This window comes from Camelus dromedarius, chromosome 11 (genome assembly GCF_036321535.1).
Source record: "Camelus dromedarius isolate mCamDro1 chromosome 11, mCamDro1.pat, whole genome shotgun sequence".
NCBI classification, from domain to species: Eukaryota; Metazoa; Chordata; class Mammalia; order Artiodactyla; family Camelidae; genus Camelus; species Camelus dromedarius.
Genome location: NC_087446.1, coordinates 3,498,611 through 3,523,567, shown reverse-complemented (window position 1 = coordinate 3,523,567; position 24,957 = coordinate 3,498,611). Strand labels below are relative to the sequence as shown.

The window sequence follows — 24,957 nt, the reverse complement described above, 5'->3', positions numbered from 1 at the left end:
ATTCGGGGCTGAGAAGCCCAGACGCACAAACTTTGTTACTTCTTTAATTTACTGCCCCACGTCCGAACTCTGGCCAGAGGCTTCACTACTAAGCACCCAAAGCCTGAGTTTCTTTGTTCTGCCAGTTCCTCACAAGTTTATTGTTTTTTTGTCTAAAAAGTATAAAAGCTGCCTGCTTTGGTCCACTTTTTAGGCCGCATTTCTATGAAACCTCCGGGCACGTGAATTACCTTTCTCTTCCTCCTGTTAATCTGTCCCGGGTCAGTTTTATTGTTAGTCCAGTCACAAGAACTCAGGAGGGGAGGTGACACTTCCTACTGCCCGGCCGTACTCCCTAAAGCTGCCTTGAAAGTGCTTGTGAGTATTCTTTTTATGGCATGTGGTCACTGAGAGCGGCTGTCGCGCCACGTTGCTTTGTACAGTCACTGAGGCAGGATTGACGCTGCGCCCTTGAGCTGTCACATTTTTATCTGGTCACTCAGTCACTGAGATTCTGAATCAAAGCTTCACGCTCCACATTTAGGGGGGTGATGGGGGGACAAATTATTTTATGCACGATTTCCCAGTTTCTAATTGATTAACTTATACGCTGCCTCTTTCCAGAAACATATTTGAAGTACCTTAAAAAATAAATACCATTAAATAAAATAAAGATAAGGGAGGAAGTTGGAGACAAGGGAACAGCCAGATAGGAAAAATAAGATTAGTGCTCAGAGCCACGCCGAGGATTGCAGTGTTAAAGGTGGGTCAGAGATTCGACTCCAGGCTTCTTAGAGACGAAGACCGAGAGCAGAACACGGTGACTGATGTGACTTGCAGCATCCACCCCTAAGATAAAAGGACAGCACTCGGAGCCCGAGCACGTGTGGTCCTGAAGCCCAGGGGGGAGGTGTCCCCACCGCCTGAGCAAGCCCAGCAGCCTGGGGCGGTTCTGTGTGGAGGCACAGCTCCCTGATTGTCTGGCTCAGCCCAGGGGTGACACGGCAGTGCTGTGACTCCACAGTGACAGCAGAACCGAGAAGTCGTGCGGTCAGAACTCATCTGTGAGGATCTCTTCGGTTGTCTAACGCAGCAGTTTTCCTTCTGTCATTAAAACAGCTTGTTTCTTCAGGGGGTTCGTGGAATGAGGAAATTGGCTTGCATTTAGGTGCCATGTCGCACCCAAAAATTCTCATCTTCATTGCTGTGGGCTGAGAGCCAGCGCAGGCGATGTCCCTGGCACGAGAGGCCTGTGGGAACGGAGGTGCCCCGGGGGACAGCCATGGGGGGAAAGCCAGCAGGACAGCACGGTTCCTTGTCCCCCCAGGGCCATGCTCTCGGGGGAGAGCTCACTCTGGCTGTCTCTGTGTCTCTGTTTCTGTCTATCTCCTCCCCACCCCACCCCCACCTATGTGGTTGAACATATGTAAGCTCAGAGCACATGTCGCTGGCTTCGCAGCATCTAAGATTGGATCGTGTATCTGCCCCCTGGGCAGTCCTTTGTGAATATTGTTCCTCGTAATTTTAGGCACCTAGTGGGTGACAGAGGACATGGTTATAGTCCCTGTCTAGAGCATGAAGTGCAGATGTTTGGTTTTGATTAAGGGCAGATCCAGAAACAGTCACCTTCAATGGGGATTTGGGTTGCTGCAGGGAGCGGGAGCACTGAAGCCACTGAGTTGGAGTCGCGGCTCTGCCGGTGATTAGCTGAGTGATGTGGGCAAGTTACTTAAACTCCGCTCTGCCTGTTACCCTGTCTTTAAAATGGAGATGGCAGTATTGGCGTCCTAAGGTTGAAGCGAAGGTTAAATGGGGTAATACAGGGGAAGGTCGGTAAGAACAGGGCCTTGGCTAAGCGCCTGGTCTTGGGGCTCCTCCGTGTCGTAAATTAAGGAGCCGGAACAGGTAGGCCTAGTCTGCGTCCCCACAGAGTTAGGTACCAGCAGTGTTCTGAGAAGGACATTTGGAAATCAGAGTCTTTTTTTCTGGTCTGTAACAATTTTATCTTTTTCCCCCCAGAGAAACAGCGCCCAGGACCATCTTCCAGAGAGTCCTGGATATCCTGAAGAAGTCTTCTCAGGCCGTCGAGCTGGCCTGCAGGGACCCGTCCCAGGTGGACCATCTGGCCTCCAGCCTGCAGTTAATCACGGAGTGCTTCCGGTGTCTCCGCAACGCGTGCATAGAGTGTTCCGTGAACCAGAACTCCATCAGGTACCGTTCCCCGTGGCTGCGCGTTACCTGCGGTTGCACTTCTTTGTGGACGGCACGCCAGTCGTGTCGCGTTTACGTGTTTATCTGTCAGAAGTGGTTTTGGCATCACAGTCGCCCGCTGTGCTGAGGAGGCTATCTTTGTGTCCCCGGGAGCAGTGCTCCACGGGGCTTGGCCTTGGAGACTCTGAGATGAGGCCGGGATGGGACGGCGTGTGTGCCCTTAGGGTTATCTCGGCTCCTTGCTTTTATTTATAGTGTTTTGAGGTATTTGGTTTTCTACGTAGCACAATGATTTGAACTTGATTTTGATTCTTTGGTCCCAGATTCTGCCTGCCTGAATACACAGGCAGTTCGGGACCTCACTTTTCTTACTTGTAAATGTTTTAAGTAGTTTTAGTATTTTAACTAATTGCTCCTGTGTTTACTTTGAACAAGGAGCGTGCTTTGTGAATTTCTAAGACGGCCTACTTAAGATTTCCTTAAGATTGTATGGCATTCCCAGCCCCGCTTCCACCCACTTTGTAACGTACGCTGAGTGCAGTCACACGGTGAGCGGGGGGACCGCCCTGCGCGGCTCCTGCCCTGTGACGTGCTGCACTGCCCTCCCAGAACTGAGCTCCTTGCCCCTTCGATTGTATGGAATCTACTTTTTATTAAAATTTTTTACTTGAGACGAAGTCAGAAGCCACAAAGCATGCTCACTTTTCTTTCCTGGACTTGCGTGTAGACAGAGCCTCCAGGCCTCCCTGTCACTGCTGTGATGGGTGAAGCCGGGCTGGTCCAGAAGCCAGTGAGGGGCTCCCTGCGCTGCCCAGACGGTCTTATACCTGAGGCTGGGGTGTGATTAATGAGATGTTTTAGATCAAAGGAGAGGGAACAAACGCTCGGATTGTTTAATTTCAGGACTGAACTGAACATGGCATCCGTTTGCAGATAAATGGATGAAACAATAATGATCTTGGTAATAATAGTTAACTTTTAAAAAGCGTAAGTATTTGTATGCTGGAAGCAGCAGGCCAGAGGCTAGTTTCATCTGTCCCTGTCCAGGCAGGGAGGCCCTCTGGTTGATGGCAGAGGGAGGGAGAGCCTTAGAACAGGGACTTTGCGGGCTGGCAAACTCGTCTTTGTGCTTCCCCAGCCTCGTGGGCGGGAAGCCAGCTTCGAAGGGCCTGCCCTCAGTGCCAGGGCTTTGTTCCAAGACCTTGACTGGCAGTATCTTGTTTAATCCTTAGAACAAACCCAAGAAATAGTATGCTACTATTCTGCCATTTTTACAAAAGAAAAAAATGTGACCCAGGCTGAGGAACTTGTCCGAGAGTCTCTCACTTAGTAAGTCGCAGAGTTCAGGACGGTTCTCCGTGACTCCGGACTATCTGACTCTAAAACTTGGCCCAGAAGCAGCTGTCATAACTACCTCGAGATACATGGACGCTGTTGTCTGTGATGGTGCCTTAAATAGCCAGGGCCTTAGCCTTCACGAGTACCAGCGAGTTTTAAGAGCTACCGCTTAATGTAAAATACCTAAAGGTGTCTGTGTACATGGTATGCTCAGTAAAAGCTAGGTGTTTCCATCGTCGCCTCCAGAATGATACTATAACACAAGTTTATGTTACTATTTCTTTCTTTGAAAACAATTAATTTGTATTTCTTGAGCCTGTCAAGACTCAGATCTCAATCAGTATGTGTTTTTCTGATGTTTTAAGTTATTAAAGAGTTAATCAAAAGTTTTGATGCTGTTAAGGCCTGGATCTTTTTACATCTTTTGTCTGAACATTGCACTTTGTGTGGAGTGGGATTATGTTTTGCCAAGGATGTATGGAATACGGGGCGTAACAGCAAAGCAAACAACCTGAGTCACAGGAAATTCAGGAAGTACTCAGAGAGAACTGTTGAAAGCAGTTAGCTCTGCGTGTAAACATAACCCCTGTTGCCAGGGTCGCTGTCCTGTTACTGCAGAGAGCCCAGTAAATGGTTGAGGCTTTGTGATCTATGTCAGAACGTCTCAGCCCTCCCACTGTCCTGCGGAAGCAGCCTTACCTCGTACGTGAACAAATGCACGTGCTGTGTTCCAATAAAGCCTCACTTGTGAACACTGAAATTTGAATTTCATGAAATTTTCATGTTGTGGAGTTACACCCCGCTCCTCCCACATCTGGCCCACAGACACAGGCAGAGGCCCAGTTGCCTGGTAACCATCTGTGTCTACGTAGAGGCAGGAGCAGGAGGAGGCAGGGAGGCGCCGGGAGGCAGGCGCTGAGCCTCCTTTCCCACCAGTCTTGTGCTTGGATGACGGGAGAGGTGCAGCAGCTCTCTGCCCACCTGGCCTCAGGGAAAGGGGAGAGGGTCCTAGCCACTGCCTGCCCATCCCGGCCCTCTTCTTCGTCAGGCAGCAAGGTCTTGGCTTAATTGTGACTCACGCTGAGGCATGGTGAAGAAGGTAGGGAGCTCTATTAGCTTCCTTTGCTGCTGTAACAAGTTAACTGCAAATTCAGAAGCTTGAAGCAGCGGAAAGTTATTATCCGACAGTTGCGGAGGTCAGGAGTCCTAAATCAGTTCTGCTGACCTGAAGGCAAAGTGTCAGCAGGGCTGGTTCCTTCTGGAGTCTCTCGTAGAGAATCCATTCTCTTGTTTTTGTAACTTCCAGAGGCTGCCTGCGTTCCTTACTCCATGGCTCCACGCTCCCATCCTCAAAGCAGCACCGTAACATCTTCCCTCCTCTTTCTCATCCTGACCGTCTGGCGTCCCCGTGATGAGGACCGTAATGGTTACACGAGGCTCACCCAGGGAAGCCAGGGTCACCCTCCCGTCTTCACACCAGTGATTTAATCACAATAGAAAGTCTCTTGTGAGGTTTTTTTTCTTGACCAGTTCTTATTCTCCAAAACCAACTGTGTCCAACAGTTCAGTTCCATTCTGACACTACCTCGAGTTGTGGCGTCAGACTCCACAGCTTCACGACTCAGTCGCACAAGACTGCCCCACTTCAGACGCCAGCTGCAAACGGAGTACCTAGACCACATTTCTGCCCAGCTGACTACAGATTCAGGGGTTCCCATGACACCTCTCAGGTCTGATAGTTCAGTAGAACTCACAGAAAGCAGGGAACACTGCACATACTCCTACTAGTTTACTATGGAGGGTGCGGCTCAGGGAGCGCCAGGGAGCAGCGTCGCGGAGGGTGGGTGGGGCTTCTCTGCCCTCTCCAGGTGCCTCTTCCTCTCAGCTCTTTGATGTGTTCATCAGCCCACTCACAAGCCCTCCAGACGCACTGTTTAGGACTTTTTTCATGGAAGTTCCATCACATAGGCACGATTGATTAAATCACTGGCCATTGGTGGTTGAACTTGATCTCCAGCCCTCTTCCCCTCCCCGGAAGTGGGAGGTTGGGGTTGAGAGTTGCAGCTGTCTAGCCATCTGATCATATGGCTGGTTCCCCTGGCAACCCGCCCCCATCCTGAAGCTGTCTGCAGGCCCAGCAAAGTTGCCTCCTTAGCATGAACTCAGGTACAGTTGAGAGGGGCTTGGTATGTATAACAGAAAGCACTCCTGTCACACAGGAACTTCGAAGGGTTTAGGAGCTCTGTGCCAGGCACTGGGGACAGAGATCCCATATGTAGTCCTTGTTGTGTCACATCTCTTTTGCCGTATAAGGTAACATTCACCGTGTCCAGAGTTTAGTATGTGGACATCTTCCGGGGACCTTTACTTTGCCTGGCACAGTCCACCCTTTGGCCTCTAAAGATCCACTTCTATCCTGTGTGCAAAATGCATTCATCTCATCCCAAAGTCCCCCAGATTCTTGACCCGTTACAGCATCAGCTCAAGTCCGAAATCTCACCTGAGTCTCATTAGCTAAAAAGTCCCAAATCTTACCGTGGAAATTACATATGGGTGAGACTCTGGACATGATTCATCCAGGGCAGAAGTCCCTTTTTTCTTTAGACGTGTGAAACTCGGCAAGTTGTCTGCTCCCAAAATACAGTGGTGGGACAGGCATAGGATAACAGTTTTAGACATTACTCTAAAAAAGGAGAAAATTGAGGGAAAAGAGGAGTCACTGGTCCCAAGCCATCTCAAAATCCGGCTGGGCAAACTCTGGTTTTGAGGCCTGGGACTAGCCCTCTGCGGCTCGAGGCTCTTGCCCGTGGCCCTGCCCCCAGAGTCAGCCTCCTTTTCCTCAAAGAGTAAGAGTAACAGTGTCTTCAACTGAGCAGTTCACCCTAATTCCTGCCTGCAGAATTTTGGGAGTTAACAGCCCTCTTTCATTTCGTCCTTTCTCTGTGCATTTCATCCAAGTTGGCCGAGTTTCTACTGGTGTAACATTCTCAAAACCCTTGTGGGTCTCACGTGTGTGTCACGGGGATTTATACACCATTAGGCAGTCTAAGGCCCGCCACAGAGCTCCCTGAGATCATAACCCCATCTCTACTCCTGGTTTCTGCGGAGATGACCGAGGGCAGTGATTCACACACCTGATCCCTTCAGAGAGACGTGTGACTGAACACTGACCTTTTGGTTCTGCCAGTGCATTAGCAAGAGGTCATCCAGCCACACCCTTGGCTTTCTCTTTAGAGCACATTTTCCTAACAGTGACCTTCTGGTTTTAGCATCTTTTGCAATCTGGGTAGATTGAGAGTTTCCCAAATCACACCTCGTTCCCTTTCAGTCTCCTTTATCTCTGCTCTCTTGCATTTTTATCATATGCAGCAAGAGGAAATCAGGCCACACCTTCAACGTGTTGCTTGGAAACCTGCTTGGCTAAGTATCCAAGTTCATGGTGTTGCGAAGCTTCTGCCACTTTCCTCCAGTTTCCAGTGGCATGTTCCTCATGTGCTTCTGCGATCTCACCAGCAGTGCCGTCAGTGTCCACACTTCTACCAACAGTTTCTTCAAGGCACATGGGCCTTTTCTGTCAGGTGCCTCAAAATTCTTCCAGCCTCTGCCCATTGTCAGATTCCAAAGCCGCTTCCGTGTATCTGTTTGTTACAGCAGCACACCATTTCTGCTACCCAACTTAGTTTTCTCTTGCTGCTGTGACAAATTACTGAAAACCTTAATAGTTTAAAACAGCACGGATTTATTATCTTACAGTTCCAGAGTTCAGAAGCCCGCAGTGGGTCAGCGTGGCTTTGGGGGAGGATCATTTTCCTGCCTTTTCCGGCTTCTAGAGGCCGCCTGCATCCTCGGCTCACGGCCTCCTTCCCTGGCCCCCTCGTATTCCTCTCATAAGGACCCTGGTGATACATCGGGCCTCCCTAGTTACTCCAGGTCAGTCTTTGCCTCTCGAGATCCTAATTTACTCACGACTGTAAAGGTCTCCCTTGCCGTGTAAGGTGGCGCAGTCCCAGGTTTGGGGACTAAGGTGTGGCTCCCTGGGGGCTGTCACCCTGCATTACAGGAACTGTCAGCCGTGGTCTCTGCAGTCACTGGATCGTCACTGAAACGCAGGCTTAAGGAAAAGGATGCATCTGACTTGGTCTTTCTAACCTTATGCAGGAGCTTGGACACCATTGGTGTCGCTGTTGACTTGATTCTCCTCTTCCGTGAGCTGCGCGTGGAACAGGAATCCCTGTTGACAGGTAAGTTGCAGTGTCGTTCCTGGATGGTTTGTATCTTTGAAAAGGGTTTAAATACCGGCACTTTGAGTATTACATCATTCATTAAAGCAAATGTTCTGTTTCATGATACAGAGAAACTTCATTAGTGATACTGAAGGGTTATCATGGAAGAAAGTTGTGGTAGCTTCCTTTCTTCCCCCTGTTGGGGGCTAAATTGTGTCGCCTCCCAATTCATACCTCGAAGCCCTGACCCCTCGTGTACTTCAGAACGTGACTGCATTTGGAGGCAGTGCCTTTCAAGAGACAATGAAGGTAAAATGAGGCTATATGGGTGGACCCTAGTCTGCTGTGACTGGCGGCCTTGTGAGCGGGGAGGCTGGGATACAGACAAGCGCAGAGGGAGGACCCTCGGAAGATACAGGGAGAAGACGGCCCCCTACAGACCGAGGAGAGAAGCCTCAGAAGAACCAAGCCTGCTGACACCTTGATCTCAGCCTCCCAGCTCCAAAACAGAGAACAGTTTTTGCTGTTGAAGCCACCCAGTCTGTGCCCCTGGGTCCTGGCGGCCCTCGCAAAGCGATAGTGCCTTTTACTGTGTAGGGGGCCGTGCGGGCCCTGCCCCAGTGCGGGGTGGGATCCCAGCGGGGACCAAAGCGGATGGAAATCTCTGTCCTCAGGGCGTTTACATTCCAGTGAGGCGAGCTTTATACTAAATATGTTAAACAGGTCAGATATGTAGCATGATAGAAAGGGAAGTTAGCTCTGACTGCTGCTAGCTGGCGGTGTGGGGTTAAGAGAAAAACCAGGCTTCTTAATTTGAAGACCAGGAAGCTTTTCCAGACTTTTTGGAATGTTTTTGGTTCTTAAACTACTAGCATCAACACTTCTTCTTTGGTTAGAGGTTATTATTATAATATTATGTTTAAAAAACATAAAATTTTATCTTATGATCTCTTTAGTCAAGGAATTGAAACACTTATGGGTAACCTAAGTCATTTAATAAGAACATCTTAATGTAAACATCCAGCATATAAAATGTACTAGATTAGAGGTTTAAAAAAATTTTTTTTTAGTAATAATTCAACAAAAACTTATTTTTCCCACAACCCACACTCCTGGGCTCGAATACTTACTTTAAATGAGAAATCTCCAGCTCTGTTTAAAGTATGATTTGACTTATAAATTGATTTATATACAATTCTTAATGCCTCTACTGACTGTAAAGCTCAGTATACTTAGTGTTACTGCAGGTGCTGGAGGTCAGTAGAGAAATGAAGGTGACACAGTCTTCCCAGGCCTGGAAACTGAGGCACCCAGTGCAACAGGCTAGATTAGCTGCTAGAGGTGCTGCCTGGCTCGGTTTAACTCTCATTCTGTTCTGTGATTCCTTAGGGTTTCCATTCAGAACTCATTTGTTCAAATTCCTGCATCCTTCTGTTTGATTTAGAATTCTTCCTTTGGGACATTGTAATTTTTTTTGGAATTATTTTAGTCATTAAGAATTTGAACACAAAATGTTTGCTCTAATTTTTTTTGAACAGCAGTAATTTCTTGAGTATTCTCAGTTTGGTAGGGTGTAGGATTAGGTTGTATTTTAAAACATTACATATTTAAAAGTTTTTTTGTAGCTCCGTTTTGTGGCAGAACAGAAGCCTCAGTGCTCCAATTGGGGGATTAAAATACAGACTTCACTCTCTTGCACGGAAAGGCAGTTATTTTTGAAGTCTGACTGTGGTATGATAATTCTGAAAGAGAGATCAGAGTGTACTATCTTTTGTAATCGCTGAAAAATACTGACGTGCTGGGTAGCGGGTCACTGACAGAGCTGAAGGGTGGCGGCAGGGAGGAGTAGGTTTCGCTTGTGAAGATGTCGTCCTGAGGAAGCTGCCCGGAGGAAGCTCCGTACAAACGCCGACCAAGTGTCAGAGCGGAGCCAGCCCTCCCCGCGCACCCCAACTCGCGCCGCCGAGTACCCTTCTCCTGAGGTTACCCCCTTCTCTCCGGCATCGTCACTTTGCCGTCTTTACTCCAGCATTTCGTCAGCATGTAACCTGCTCTCCTATTTTCCGTCTTAAAAATATCTTCCCTGGACTCCGTGTGCCCCTCAGTCCATTGTCCCTTTTTCCCTCTCCCACCTCTGCTGCAAAAGATCGGGTACGTTGTGTTTACAGAATATGGTAAAGGATCGTTTCATCCTCCTTTCTCGGGATTAGATTTCTCTTCACGGAAGCAAACAGATGATCTCACGAGGAGGGTCGAGGAGCAGAGTTCTGAAGCTTTTTATGAACCCATTTGTCACTGATGGATAAATCAGTTATTTGGTTGATGGCTTGGCTGTTCATTGATATGCAGCCAGCCAGAGAGCGTAGCTCTCTATAATCCTGTGTTATGTTAGGTATGTTAAGAGTTGTTCACAGTTTAGGTAGTTGCAGTTGTAACTACCTCAGTTAGTTAATTAATGTATTTTTTATTGACATGAGATTTACATAACGTAAAATTAACCACTTTCAAGTGAACAACTGAGTAGCATCTAGCGCCTTCATGATACTGTACAGCCACCACCCCCGGAAACATTCTCATCGCCCCAAAAGGAAGCCCTGTGCCCGTTGGGCAATTGCTCCCCGCTTCCCCACTTCCCCGGGCCCCTGGCAGCCCCCGTCCTGCGTCCTGTTGCTGTGGGTTTGCCTGTTCTGGATTTCTCATATAAGTGGAATCATGGAATTAAGTGACCTTTTTTGTCTAGCTGCTTTCACTTAGCATAATGCGTTTCGAGGTTAACCACTTTGTAGCGCATATCAGTGCTTCGTTTCTTTTTATGGCTGAATGATATCTCATTGCATGCGTGTAGCTCGTTTTGTTTATCCGTTTGTTCGTTGATGGGCCTGTCTCTGGTTCCACACCATTTGGCTGCTTCAGACAGGGCCGCTGCGAACGTCGTGTACACGCGTGTAGCCGAGCACCTGTTTTCACTTCCTTTGGGTATATACCTAGGCGTGGAATTGCTGTGTCGATTTTATATTTAAATTTTTAAGGAGCCGCCAGACTTTTCCATGGCAGCTATTTTATGCTTTCACCAACAAGGCTGCAGTGTGAGGTTCCGGTTTCTCCTCGTCCTTGCTGACGTTTGGTTTCCTGTCTTTGGCTGATAGTCATCCTGGTGGGTGTTAAGCGGTGTCTCACTGTGGTTTTAATTTGCGCTTCCCTGCTGACTAATGACACTGAACACTCCCCGTGTTCCTTCCGGTCATTTGTAAGTCTTCTTTGGGGAAATGTCTACTCAGGTCCTTCCTTTGCCCAGGTTTTAATTGGGCTGTTAAATTTTGTTGTCAGGTTGTAAGAGTTACTTATATATTATGGATACGAGGAATTTTGTTGAATCTACGGGTCCATTTGGGGAGAACTGCCGTCTCTGTTACATTGCGCCTTCTGGTCCATGAATAAGGAACATCTCTCCATTTATTTAGGTCTTTTAAAATTTTTCAGTTATATCCGTTTCAAGTAGATGACCCATGTTTATTGACAGACTTGGAAGGATCTTGGTGGGCAAGAAGGACAATGGAAGTTAGGTGATAATTTCTCACTCTCTTCTTGAAAAAGGTAGCTAGTGATATTACTGAATTTGGAATTTGACAATGAAACTTCGATTTAACAATGAAACTTTAACAAATTTTATTGTATGTTAGTTCAGACCTAACCTAATACAAATCTTTCACAGAGTGTTCTAGCTCCTGACACAATGCCTGTGCTGTCTTTTGACTGTTTCTCTGTGAGAACCATGCTCTTCGTAGGTTTTTAGCAGGCTATCTGTGCCAATTTTTTGCTACCGCTCTTGAGGTAAAAACTATAATTACGTTGTCAAAATAATATTTAGAGTATTATTTTCAGAGAATAATTGCAGTGGTGTGACGAATATATTATGCTCATCAAATTTTATGTAAACACAAGCATGAGTTATTTTAATTGAGTTATTGGTGTTGTTTTTGGCCTTTGTTCTTTTCTAATCTGTAAAAATACTGCTGGGATCTTTGAGGGGCTTTGTAACATTTGCACTGTTTACATAAAGATCAGTTGATAAGCTGTTTGGTAAAAGTAAACTGTCATTTGTACTTGTCTGGAGTTTTCTTTTCTTATTTCTAGGACGTCTTTAAACCTTTTCTTTCCCAGAATTGTGTTCTGATTCAGAGGGCTAATTTTTAGTTGCCTGATGAATTGTTGGGTCAGTTGGCTTTCAGACCAGCTCATATTATTGGCTTCTTTTGTGTGTTAAATTTTACAAGGATTTGAGTGTTAGTATTGTAAAATATTCAGTAGAAATATAAATGTCTTTGTAAACTGTACTTAAGATTAAAAATGAAGGTATTATGTTTTATTATGAACACTTTCTATAATTTGTTGCAGAGTAATTTTTAAAAGCTCAAAAAGTGGCAAGAACAATAATCACTGTGTATGCAGGCTACATGGGTGAACACTGGCCTGTTTTTTTAGTCATTCTTCAGTATTTGTGTGTATGGGTATGAGTGTGTACTTGCAATTTTGTATCTTGCTTCTTTATTTTAGATTACAATGTTAACTTAATATGGTGTTGAAGTTCTTGGTTCAGCATTTTCTTTGAATACTTTTTTCTCTCAGTGTTTTGCTTTTTGGCCAGTTTCACAGCTCCTCTCTGAGCGGCCGGTTGTTGAGTTACTGTGAGTAAGTGACTGGCACGGGCACATTACACACCTTGTCCTCTTAAACCCTTACGGCTGCTCTGCCTTGGAAGTGTTGCAGCCACAGCGACAGGCTTCGAAGGGAAGGCCTGGATTCCAGGAAAGGCTGAGGACAGAGGACCTGAGCTCTGTCCTCTCTCCTAGCAAAGCTGGGATCTAGGAGGTTGAAGGACTTTGAAAATCCTCTTGCCCTTAAAAATGTCTCCTGGGCACGGCCTGGTGGGGCTTCCTTTAATGGAGCAGAAGCTTTCATTTCGTCTCCGAGTCTTCTGTGCTCCTTCCGTGATGAGCCCCGATCCCTGTTCCTGGGGAAGGGCCCCCACTTGTTCTGCCAGTCCTGCTCTTGCCGCTGGCAGGCTTCGTGCCCCGGCCGAGCTACCTGACCTTCCGAGCTGTGATGCGCTCTGTGCAAGGGCGGATGTATTAACACCTGCCTCATGAGGTTGTCGTGGGGACTAGATGAGATGATACAGTTAGGACGTGGTGTCTCGCGCCTGGTAAGCACTCAGCACATAGTTTATCACCATGTTACTGTTACCTCTCTGCCTGGTGACTCGATCTTGATGCTTCACTCATGCTGGTGTGTAGTTGCTCAGAAGTGTCCCCCTCTCTCTGCACTCAGCATCTCATCACAGGTCACCCTGTCTGTTTGGACCGCCGTGGCCCGATGGGGACCACTTTGGAAACAGCAGACGGTAGGGTGTGAGCACCGACCCCTCGGCATGGATGCCAGGCAGAGCTGGGTGTGGCCACGGTGGGTAGAGGCTTGGTACCCGCCTTCCGTTACAGGGTGTAACCTGAGGAGGGGCTGGGGCATTCGGGGCAGTGTCTGTGCACCACTAAGTACAGAAGTGTTTCAGGTACTTGACCTCCCAGCATCGCCATACCTGTGTGAACTGGCTGGCCGTGCAGTGCGCCATGGTGGTCAGGTGCTCTGGCCCTGAAGTCACACAGTCGCACAGTTTTGACTGGGGCCTTACCAGCTGCGGACCTTGGGCGGTTTACTCAGTCACCCTGTGCCTCCATTTCCTCATCTGTAAAATGGAGATAATAGTATCTGCCTTACTGTGAAAATTAAGTAAGAATCTACGTGAGATGAGTCAGTTGGAGCAGTGCGCGTGGCACCAGCGACTGTGAATGTTCGATGTTGCCTGGTTCCGAGGCTGTCGTCGCTCCGCTTTGAGCTTAGCTTTCTTGCTCTGCGTTGTGTGGCTGGAGCCGGGAGTCCACGAACTCGGATCTCCTTTGCTTTCTGTTCGGTTCAGCCAATAAAGGCTGCAGGGTGCTCGTGGGGACCCGAGGGCAGGAGGAGGGAGAGGAGGGAGGAAGAGGGAGGGAGGAGGAGGGAAAGGAGGGAGGGAGGAGGAGGGAGAGAGCAGCTGGCTCCTGGCCCGCGTCTCCTCGGACGGCTGCAGGTGGTTTACCGTCCAGCTTCCTTCCCACTCAGAACGCCTCCCGGAGTTCACGCAGGTACCGCTGTCGGCCAGCCCGGCCCCTTCCCGAGTCCCAGCTCTCGCAGGCCCTCCCCCAGGCCTCGGGGTGTGCGCGGTAGCCTGGGCGCCCCTTTCCACGGAGATCCGGGGTTCAGCTCTGCAGAAGTCCCCCGGCTGCCGGGTTCTCGGAACCTCACCGTCCTCCCTGCGCGCCTGCAGTCCTGAGGGCAGTTGGGGTGTGTGTCCTGGGGCCGTTATCTCTCTATCACCTCAGTGTTGTCTCTGGTTTAACTAATTCTATGTATTACATTTTCTTTGTTAGGAAAACAGTTTAGTTTCTGTGCGTCCGACCTGGGCCTGACTGACTGAGCTGTTACCCTTTTCTCAGGCTTGTGCTCGGTGCATCTTCTCCCGCTGCCCCTGGGGCCCTCCCTCCGCCTTCCTTCTCTCCATCTGCTGTGCCCGCCAGGGTGCAACCAGGAGGCGGAAACCACACTAATTTGAATAGGGAAAATTTAAAATAAAGAATTACTAACTATAACAGAGGCTTGAAATAGCAGGAGATTGACTACTAAGAAGCAAGGAGATGCCAAAGAACACAGGGATTGCAGACACAAGGGGCAGCCAGGTCCCCAGGGCTCAGACGAGTGTGTGGGGCATCGGCCCAAGGTCCAGGCCTGCTTGCAAAGGGCAGTGAAGACACTGAGGGGTGGTGCTGGAGGAACTTGCTGGAACTCCGCCCTCAGGGGGAAGTTGTCCAGGGAGGTTCCATGACCGGGAACTTGCTTCGAAGTGTCCTGAGGAAGCTCCTGGCTGCTGGACACGGCCGGTTGGTTCTGCTGTGCAGGAGCCCCTCCCTGGAGAAGCCACCCACTGCAGTGGACCAGTGCTGGGGGGACAGCACGCTGCAGGCAGGGGGGGGCCGGAGGGGCGCCCGGAGCCAGGCAGTGAGGGCCCTCTTCCTACAGCGCCCCCGCCGCCGAGGCTGCACCTGCCAGCCCACAGAGCAGACGTCTGAAGGGCGCACCTTTCTGTCTGCAGGGCAGGCAGGGAAGCTGAGAGGCGGTCTGTGTAGCGAATTCGTGAATATAAAGAGCTTTAGAGAACCTTACGTTCCTAACGCGTTACATTCTCATAAACACTTTATTTTCTGAGTGTAACTTTTGCCAGTCTGGTGAGTGTGGTTTTTCTCATGGGGCTGCATGCTCTTTCTTATATATATGTGTGTATAGACATGTATATTCTGTGGATTTGGACAATGTATAATGACATGTATCCATCATTATGGGATCACACAGAGTAGTTTGACTGCCCTAAAAACTCTCTGCCCCACCTCATCACCACGCCTTCCCCCAGCCCCTGGCCACCAGTGATCTTTTGACTGACTCCATAGTTTTATGTCATAGGGTTGAAACCGTACAGTATATGACCTTTTCAGGTTGGCTTTTTATTTGCTAATATCTTGGCAGCTCATTTCTTTTTAGTGCTGAGTAATATTCCATCGTCTGGATGGACCACAGTTTATTTATCTATCCGTCTACTGAAGGACATCTTGGTTGCCTCCGAGTTTTGGCAATTATGAATAAGGCTGCTATAAATATTCCTGTGCTGGGCTTTGCTAACCCTAACCCTAGTTACTTTGGGTAAAATACCAAGGAGCGCCATTGCTGGATTGTATCCTAAGTGTATGTTTAGTTTGTAAGAAACCGCGGACTGTCCTCAGCGTGTCTGCGCTATTCTGCGTTCCCACCTGCGCTGAGCGAGCACTCCTGTTGCTGCACATCCTCGCCTCGTCCCACATTTGTTGTCAGCGTTCTGGATCTTGTCCAATATTCTGCAGTTTTATTTGGTGAAATATTCGAAATATGGGGCGGGGTGGGAATTAGGTTTATTTATTTATTTATTTATTTATTTATTTATTTATTTTCAGAGGAGGTGCTGGGGATTGAACCCAGGACCTTATGTATGCTAAGCTTGCGCTCTACCACTTGAGCTAAATCCTCCTGTCTCTTGTTCAGATCTTTTCAGTATGTCGATAGTTTTGTCTGCTTGTTCTGTAATTTGCTGAAAAAGGTATATTATTATTGCCAAATTTAATTGTGGATTTTTCTCTTTCCCCAATACTTTTGTCAGTTTTTGTTTATATATTCTGAAGCCATATTATGAAGTGATTCCAATTTAAAATTGTATCTTTCTGGTGAATTAAGGCATTCTGAAGTGACATTTAAACAAATTTCCAATAATGCTTTTTGCCTTAAAGTTTATTATATCTTATTTTAAGTGGAGTTTGACCACCCTTTTAGGCTGGCATTTCCCTCCTTTATCTTTTTTTACCATTCTTTAACTTTCAGTACTTCTGTAGCCTTACATTTAATATGTTTTGTCTTGGAAGAGCAGATTGTTAGGTTTTAAAATATCCAGTCTTAGGGTAACTGTCTTTCAGTTGGAGCACATGTTCCAATGATATTTAATGTGATTACAGGTATATTTGTGTCTACTTTTACAGTCTTTTAAAGAAGTTAATTAATTTTGTATAGAGTACATTGTTTTGTAAGGCATTTTAATATTAACATCACGCCCAAAATTTAATTGTGGTGAGAGACTTTTTATGGTTAAAAGAAGCTAACAGAAACTTCCTGTTTAATAACATGGGACATTTCTTATTAAGATGTACTCATTTAGTGTGTTAAAAAGTTCTTTTAATCATACGTCTGTTTTGTTTTGTAAACCCTCAGCCTTTCGCTGCGGCCTACAGTTTCTAGGCAACGTTGCCTCGCGGAACGAGGATTCCCAGTCCATTGTTTGGATGCACGCTTTCCCAGAGCTCTTTTTGTGAGTATATTGATGAGAGCTTTTCTAACTTCTGAAAAGACTGTGGTCCTACCATTCCACTCGCATGAAGTTCCAAAACAGGAAGACTAACCTCTGGTAGTGGAATTCAGGACAGGGGTTGCTCTTGGCGGGTGGTGGTGGGCTCTGTACCGGCTGGGAGAGGGCACGAGGGCACGTCCTGGGCTTCTGGGAACGTTCCCTGTCTTGATCTGGGTGGTGGGTACATAGGTAAATACAGATCTAATAATTTGGAGGGGGTGTACACTCAAGATTTCCTTCATTGTATGCCAGTTTTACGTAAAGTAAATAAAAATTTTGGTTAAAGTAAGAAATACTGTTAAGGATACTGTTTTATAAGAAAAAAATGTATAAGGAAAAAGCCATAAAGCATTGAAGTATGGGCAGTGAATTACTTGTTAGCGGAGTGTGTCTTCTAAGCTCAGCGTGAGGCTGTCCATCTGGTGGGCGTGGAGGGGTGAGGGCTGTGGCAGCCAGTCTGTCTGTCTAGCTGGGTTCGTGGTGCTCTTCCCTGCGGTTTGCTACTTTGTGTTGACTGGCTGTGCTAGTGGAGCACTGAGATGACGGGGGAGCGGGTGACGGGGCAGGACGGGTGAGAGGAGAGGCTCCTCCAGGAGCGCGAGGCCCGGCCTCTGATCCAGGTTCTGCTGCCGACGAACGGGGGGTGGTGGTGACAGTACAGGCAGCTGTTTGAATGCTCTGGGCTGGGTGTTGTCTGTGTATTTCCCTGTCCTGTCCAACCTCTCTGCCGGCCGAGCGGTACTGTCCCCATTTGGACAGATGAGGGGAGTGACGCTTATTGCTGGTAAATGGCGTGGCTGGCACGTAAACCTGGTGCTGCCCTCTGGATCCAAAGCCTACACCCTTTTAAACACCAGCTGCCTGACTTCTGTGCTGCCCTCCCTGGTTGGAGGGGTTTTCTGGGCTCATCTGTGTGGTGTTAGGATCACACAAAGTCTAATGTCTCTAGCTCACCGAGTCTGTAACTGGTCCTCAAACTCCTGCAATAATAAGAGCTGAAGGCATGACGTCTTTATGATTAATAATAATGGAACTTGGGTTGGAATGAAGGAATTGTGGAGTTTAAGCTACAGAAATAGAAATTACTCATTTCTGAGAATTCATTCCTTTAAAACATTTTGAACACCTGATAGCTGCCAGGTTCTGAGCTGGACGAGCGGAATAAAGGTAACGTAGATGTAGTCCTTACTCCCCAGGTGCCCCTGCTTTGGTTGGGGAAATAAAGGATTGGGTAGGCATGCTGTAGGGAAAGAGCCGATGTAACACAGGTAACTTCAGGTGCCCCGGGGAAGCAGAGGAGAGGCCCTTGAACAGGGCAGCTGGAGAAGTTCACGTGGTGGTTTTAGATACATGATCAAACCTGGTCCTCACAAAAGCCCTCTGAGATAGTCCATTTTTATGTCAGAAAACACTCTGAAAGAGGCTGTGTGACCTCACCCTGTGTGTTTGTAAGACAGATACAACCAAATCTGAATTCAGCTTTGGCAGGTACCGGCTTTGTGCCCTGGGGCACGTCAGGTCAACTCATTCTGAATCTACACAATAAAGAAAATAGCTCCTCCAGAAGAGTATTACAAAGTTTAAATGAAAATAAAATCCTGCCGTGGTGCCTGACTCGTAATTGACAGCCGGTACATCAGTGGCCTTTCTGTGATCACACAGCTGATGGGTGGATGAGCCGGGAGTCACACTGAAGCTTTAGACTCCTAATTGTGTTTCTTGCCAGTATATCAACTTTCCCTTAAATATTTCTGTCCCTCAAACTGGTAAAGGACTGTCTGTAGTCTTTGAGGTATTATTTTTTGCCTTTTAATTTTTCTAACAAGAATGAATATTTTAATGTTTTATAAATGTAATCATTTTATATGTTTTTTTAATCAGATGTTATTTCCTGTTGCTTGAGTCATCAGTCAGCTGCGGCTTTAGTATTGGATACTTTGTGTTGTGGCTAATTTTATATTTGCCAGTTTTGCAGTAAACAATGTACTTGTTTCAGAGTGTTGTAATTCTTCATTAAATCCTTAAAAATATCAGCTTGCACTCAGTTTGTTAATGGGATTATTGTTACATGTTACATCATGTTTTATCATGTTGCTGCATTGGGCTAACCCCCTGATTTCTTTCTTTGGAAGGTCTTGCTTAAACCATCCAGACAAAAAGATCGTTGCCTACTCATCAATGATTTTGTTCACATCCCTTAATTCTGAAAGAATGAAGGAGCTGGAAGAAAACCTCAATATTGCGATCGATGTCATAGAAGCGCACCAGAAGCAGCCGGAGTCGGAGTGGCCGTACGTATCTTGTGGGAAATGTGGTCGCTTAAGAACATCCCAGCAGATCATTTTCCTGATAGAAGTTTTAGGTACAAGTTTGAATTATCATAATTGAACGATAAGTTAAAACTTAACATAGGTGGAACAAATGAGAGAAGCATCCCAGCAGGACCTGGAGGCCTGTGAAAGAGGGGACGTGCGGTTGGAATAGGGTCCTGGAGGGTGGGCTCTTCAAGGCGGCGAGGCGGGGAGGGCGTTCCTAGTGCAGGAGCCAGCCCAGCCTGCAGACGCGGCAGCGCTTGCGGGCTCCGCAGATCAGACCGCTGCGCTTGTGGTGGGCGGTTCCTTAAGATCAGGGGTGACCAGTGTCTTGTGCCTGTTCGGGGAGAAATTCAGTGTCATTCAAATTGTTGCCCTCTATACATAATGCAGCATTTCCCTTTGATTGCTTGTCTTTAGTTACGTTTATTAGAACAAGTGTAATAATAAATTAGTAAATAGATAAATTAGTACCTGTTTTATTCTTTTAGATGCTATTATGAATGGAATTGTTTTCTTAACTTCGTTCGTGGGTTGTTAATTGCTAGTATATAGAAATGCAGTTGATTTTTGTGTTTTTATTTTATATCCTGCAACCTTGCTGAGGCTCATTTATTGTTTCTAGTAGGTTTTCTGTGTGTGTGGTTTTTAGAGGATTTCTATATACAGGGTCATCCATCTGCAAATAGATAGTTCTCTTTTTTTCTTTCCAATCAAGTTACCCTTGTTTCTTTCTTTCTTTTTTTAACCTAATTACTCTGACTAGAAATTCTAGTACAGTGCTGAGTAGAAGTGTCGAGAGCAGGTACCTGTGTCTTTTCCTTGATCTTAGGGGGAGCTTTCCGTCGTGATTCACCGCCGAGTGTGGGGATAGCTCTTGTGGGTTTTCGCAGACGCCCACTGTCAGAATGAGGAACCTTCCTCCTGCTTCCTCCTGGTTTGTTGAATGTGTTTTATCAGGAGAGGGTACTGGAGTTTATCAAATTCTTTTTCTGCATCTATTGAAGTTTTTATCCTTTATTTTATTACTGTAGTATATTACAGTGATTACTTTTTAAAACTTTTTTAGAAGTTTAATTTATTTAATTAAAAAAATTTTTTTTAACTGGAGGGACTGGGGATTGAACCTAGGACCTCGTGCATGTTAAGCACACGCTTTACTACTAAGCTGTAAACCCCTCCTGCCCCGACTTTTTAAAAGTTTAAACCAGCTTTTCCGTCCTGGGATAAATCTCGCTTACGATACACAGTCGTTTTATATGTTACTGGGTTTGGTTTGCTCATAGTTTGTTGGGGACTTTTGTGTCTATACTGATAAGCATGTTGGTCCGTAGGTTTCTTTTTTCGTGTTGTCTTTGTGTAATTTTGTTATCGGGGTAACACTGGACTCACAGAATGAGTTGAGAAGAGTTCCCTTTTCTTCTGTTTCTGCTTTTGTTATTTTGGGAAAGAGTGTGTGAAGGATTAGTATTAATTCTTCTTTAAATATTTGGTGGAATTTGCTGGTGAAACCAGCAAGTCTCGGGCTTTTCATTATGGGAAGTATTTTGATTACTCGTTCAGTCTCTATTTGTTATGGGTCTATTCAGACCTGTAACTCTGACTTCTTTCTCAGACCTATTACTTCCTTTTAGGTCAGATTTGGTAGTTTGTGTCTTTCTAGGCACGTGTCCATTTGGCCCAGGCAGTCTAATGGCACAGAGCCGTTCATTGTGTTACCTTTTTATTTATGTAAGGTTGTTCGTAGTGTTCCCTCTTTATTCCTGACTTTTGTCATTTTAGTCTTCTCTCTTTTTGGTTGCTATACCTTAAGATTTGTCAGGCTTTTTGCTCTATTCAGAGAATCAACTTTTGGTTCTATTGATTTTTCCCTGTTGATTTTCTGTTCTTTCATTGATTTCTGCTGTAACCCTTATTGTAGCCTCCCTTCTGCTTGCTTTGGGTTTAGTTTACTCTTTTCCTAGTTTCTTAAGATGGAAGTTTAGGGTATTGTTACCAGGTCTTCCTTCTTTTTTATACAGGCACTGACAGTTACACATTTCTTTGTGAGAACTGCTGAATCTCATAAATTTTGGTGTGTTGCATTTTCACTTTTCACTCATCTACAGTTATATTTTAGTTTCCCTTATGATTTTTCTTTGACTCATGGGTTACTAAGGAACTTGTTGTTTAATGTCCATATATTTGTGTATTTCCTAAATTTCATTTTGTTACTGATTTCTAATTCATTCTGTTGTGATTGGAGAATACACTTTATATGATTTCATTCTTTTTAAATACACTGAGGCTTGTTGTATGGCCTGATACCTGGCCACACGTGGAGGATGTTCCATGTACACTTGAGAATATTCTGTTTCTGGTGGGGAGTTCTGTGGGTGCCTGTTAGGTCGCGCTGGTTTACAGTGGTGCTCAGGCTTCTGTTTCCTTGGTGGTCTTCTGTTGAGTTGTTCTGTTCACTATTGAAAGTGGGTTATTTTCTCTTTCTTCCTTCAATTCTGTCGGCTCTTGCTTCACCTGTTTTAAGGCTCTGTTGTTGGGTACGTATATATATTTGTAACTGTTAGGTCTTGAGAAATTGACCCTCTCATCATGACAGAATTCATCAGTGACATGTTCACCTTTTGTCTTTTGTGTCTTTTTATGTGTGCTCCTTGATGCTGACATGGCTTTTATCGCCTTCTATTTGGGACATAAACACTGTAATGCAGATAATGATTGATCTAGCTGTAACTGTTCACACTTTAAAATCAGTGATCAGTGAGAAAGATTGAGAGGAAGAAGGAGATGGGAGGGGAGACCTTCATGCATTTTGTCTTTTAGCCAGCACAGAAAGTGATGCAGAAATGTGGTTGGTGCTTCAACATGAACAGCCTGATTTGTGAACCTTGGCTTTTCTGTGATGACATTTAGATGATGAATTTCAAGACTAAACTGAAGAGTTCTGCCTCAGACTGCCTGGGACAGAAAGTGGCAGGTGACAGACCAGGCCTCCTGTGTCTCGCCTGCTACCCTTGTGCACATGAGGGAGATTTCGGCCTGTGGGCATGTGACATGCAGGCCTGAGGAATGCATCCTATTTCTAGCCTTTTCTGTTGGTAAAGTAAATATGTGTTCTCTGATGCCCTTTCTGCTCTGACTTCTGCCTTGGATAGAATATAGTTTTGATCGTCTCTCAAGATAATTTGTTCTATTTTCTATAAAGTTGAGGTATTAGTTACAGTCCCTAAATGTCCTTGTAGCATTTTAAGTTTCCTATTAGTGGGACCTCACCTCCCTCATAGCATATTACTGTGGAATTTCTGAATTTACAGAAATCGTGATTCTGCAAACATTTAATATTACCACAGAATTTCTGAATTTACAGAAATCGTGATTCTGCAAACATTTAATATTACCACAGAATTTCTGAATTTACAGAAATCGTGATTCTGCAAAAGAATTTAATCACAACTTTAAAGTCTGTAGCTTAGAAAATTTTGAACATGATTCGTTCTCATTTTAAAGGTCTTTATCTTTGGTTCTTCCCTTGAGCAGATATTGGGTGAGAAGGTCAATGCTGTGAATCCTGAGTGAAAGCTGAGAATATACTTGTAACTTTGTGCAGGACCCTGGAATGAAGAGTACTTGATATTTAGAAAAACAGTCCCAACAACTAACATAAAAACTTATGCATAGTTGACAACTATTTAAATGACCATTTCTGAGTTGCCAGAAAAAAAATCTACCTCCCACTGGCATTCCGTCATCATTGCTTTGTGTGTATAATGCTATTTGCAGTCAGTATCAGACATTAAATGTTATGCCACAGGTGGTGTAGCGAAGAATCCCAGTTGTCTGTGCGGACGTCCCGACAGAGCAGTGTTTCTGTCTGTGCTTGAAAGTCGTGAGTGATGGTTCTTACCCTCTCAGTAGTTCTAAAGTTAAAGTGAAAATGCAGCGCTCTTCTCTCCTCACCGGTGGATGTTTACTGTTTGTTGGATGAAAGAAGGAACGAGTGGACTTTACTCCCGATCACTTTGAACTGGAAGCAGCATGAGGACCCAGACCCTAACGCAGGGTGTGAGCTCGCCTGAGACTTCTTCCCAGAGAGGCTGCTGGAGCAGGCGGCCGTCGGGGAGCGTTCCCGGAGGCACACGCCACGGAAGTCAGGGGTTTTTAGGTGAACAGGCCTCCGCCTAGGCACTAACCTTCTGTGGGCCTCTCCTTCCTTACTTCTAAAATTAAGGAATTGGTTTAGGGTAGACGTTTCCAGACTTCTGAATTTTGTGTCCATATATTGCTTTAAAGGCATGAGGATGTGATTACACACTCACTGGAGTGGTTAGTTTGGCACAGGGACTGTTGGGCAGCAAAGCTGCTTGTTCTGCTGTCTGCCTGCCTGAACCCCTTCTTGCCTGAACCCCCTCTCCCTGCCTGAACCCTCTCTACCTGCCTAAGCCCCGTCTCCCTGCCTGAACCCCTTCTTGCCTGAACCCCCTCTCCCTGCCTGAACCCTCTCTACCTGCCTGAGCCCTGTCTCCCTACCTGGACTCTGTCTCCCTGCCTGAACCCTCTCTACCTGCCTGAGCCCCTTCTCCCTACCTGGGCTCTGTCTCCCTGCCTGAGCCCCTTCTCCCTGCCTGAGCCCCGTCTCCCTGCCTGAGCCCCTTCTCCCTGCCTGGGCTCTGTCTCCCTGCCTGAGCCCCGTCTCCCTGCCTGAGCCCCTTCTCCCTGCCTGAACCCCCTCTCCCTGCCTGAACCCCCTCTCCCTGCCTGAACCCCTTCTCCCTGCCTGAACCCCCTTCTCCCTGCCTGAGCCCCCTCTCCCTGCCTGAGCCCCTTCTCCCTGCCTGAGCCCCTTCTCCCTGCCTGGGCTCTGTCTACCTGCCTGAGCCCCTTCTCCCTGCCTGAGCCCCTTCTCCCTGTCTGAGCCCCTTCTCCCTGCCTGGGCTCTGTCTACCTGCCTGAGCCCCTTCTCCCTGCCTGAGCCCCTTCTCCCTGCCTGAACCCCCTCTCCCTGCCTGAACCCCCTCTCCCTGCCTGAGCCCCTTCTCCCTGCCTGGGCCCCATCTCCCTGCCTGAACCCCCTCTCCCTGCCTGAACCCCCTCTCCCTGCCTGAACCCTCTCTACCTGCCTGAGCCCCGTCTCCCTGCCTGAACCCCTTCTCCCTGCCTGAGCCCCCTCTCCCTGCCTGAGCCCCTTCTCCCTGCCTGAGCCCCTTCTCCCTGCCTGAGCCCCCTCTCCCTGCCTGGGCTCTGTCTCCCTGCCTGAGCCCCCTCTCCCTGCCTGAACCCCCTCTCCCTGCCTGAACCCTCTCTACCTGCCTGAGCCCCGTCTCCCTGCCTGAACCCCTTCTTGCCTGAACCCCCTCTCCCTGCCTGAACACCCTCTCCCTGCCTGAGCCCCCTCTCCCTGCCTGAGCCCCTTCTCCCTGCCTGAGCCCCTTCTCCCTGCCTGAGCCCCCTCTCCCTGCCTGGGCTCTGTCTCCCTGCCTGAGCCCCCTCTCCCTGCCTGAGCTCCATCTACCTCTTCCACCCTCTGGTGAGCAGCCTGGGGAGATGTCATTCTTGCCCTTTATTCCGATGACTTTGCCTTTTTATTTAGATTTGTTTGAGGTGAATGAGCCAGTATTCAATTCTGGTGACTTGTATAGCATATGGTTTATTTATTTTTTAATTTATTTTATTATTTTTTTAATTGAAGTGCAGTTGATTTACAATATTAGTTTCAGATGTACAGCAAAGTGATTCAGTCATATATATGTTTTCAGACTGTTTCCCAATATAGCTCGTTACAGGAAATTGAACACAGTTCCCTGTTAAAGCACGTGGTTTTGCGTTTGACCGGTTACCCGGTGAGCACGAGCTTGAAGTCGTCCCTGCTCAGTGCTTGTCTGAGTAACTC

The 24,957-nt window shown here is 46.9% G+C and overlaps 1 protein-coding gene across 2 annotated transcripts in view; it reads left to right on the top strand.

Annotated features, from left to right (window-relative positions):
- ATXN10 (ataxin 10) overlaps positions 1–24,957 on the top strand; it is a 150,047-nt gene that overhangs the window by 18,496 nt on the left and 106,594 nt on the right. For both annotated transcript variants that reach the window (XM_031463434.2, XM_064491370.1), the window contains exons 2-5: positions 1,999–2,190; positions 7,687–7,769; positions 16,626–16,722; positions 18,894–19,052. In XM_031463434.2, the coding sequence (XP_031319294.2) occupies positions 1,999–2,190; positions 7,687–7,769; positions 16,626–16,722; positions 18,894–19,052 (531 nt within the window). The remainder of the gene's footprint in view (positions 1–1,998; positions 2,191–7,686; positions 7,770–16,625; positions 16,723–18,893; positions 19,053–24,957) is intronic.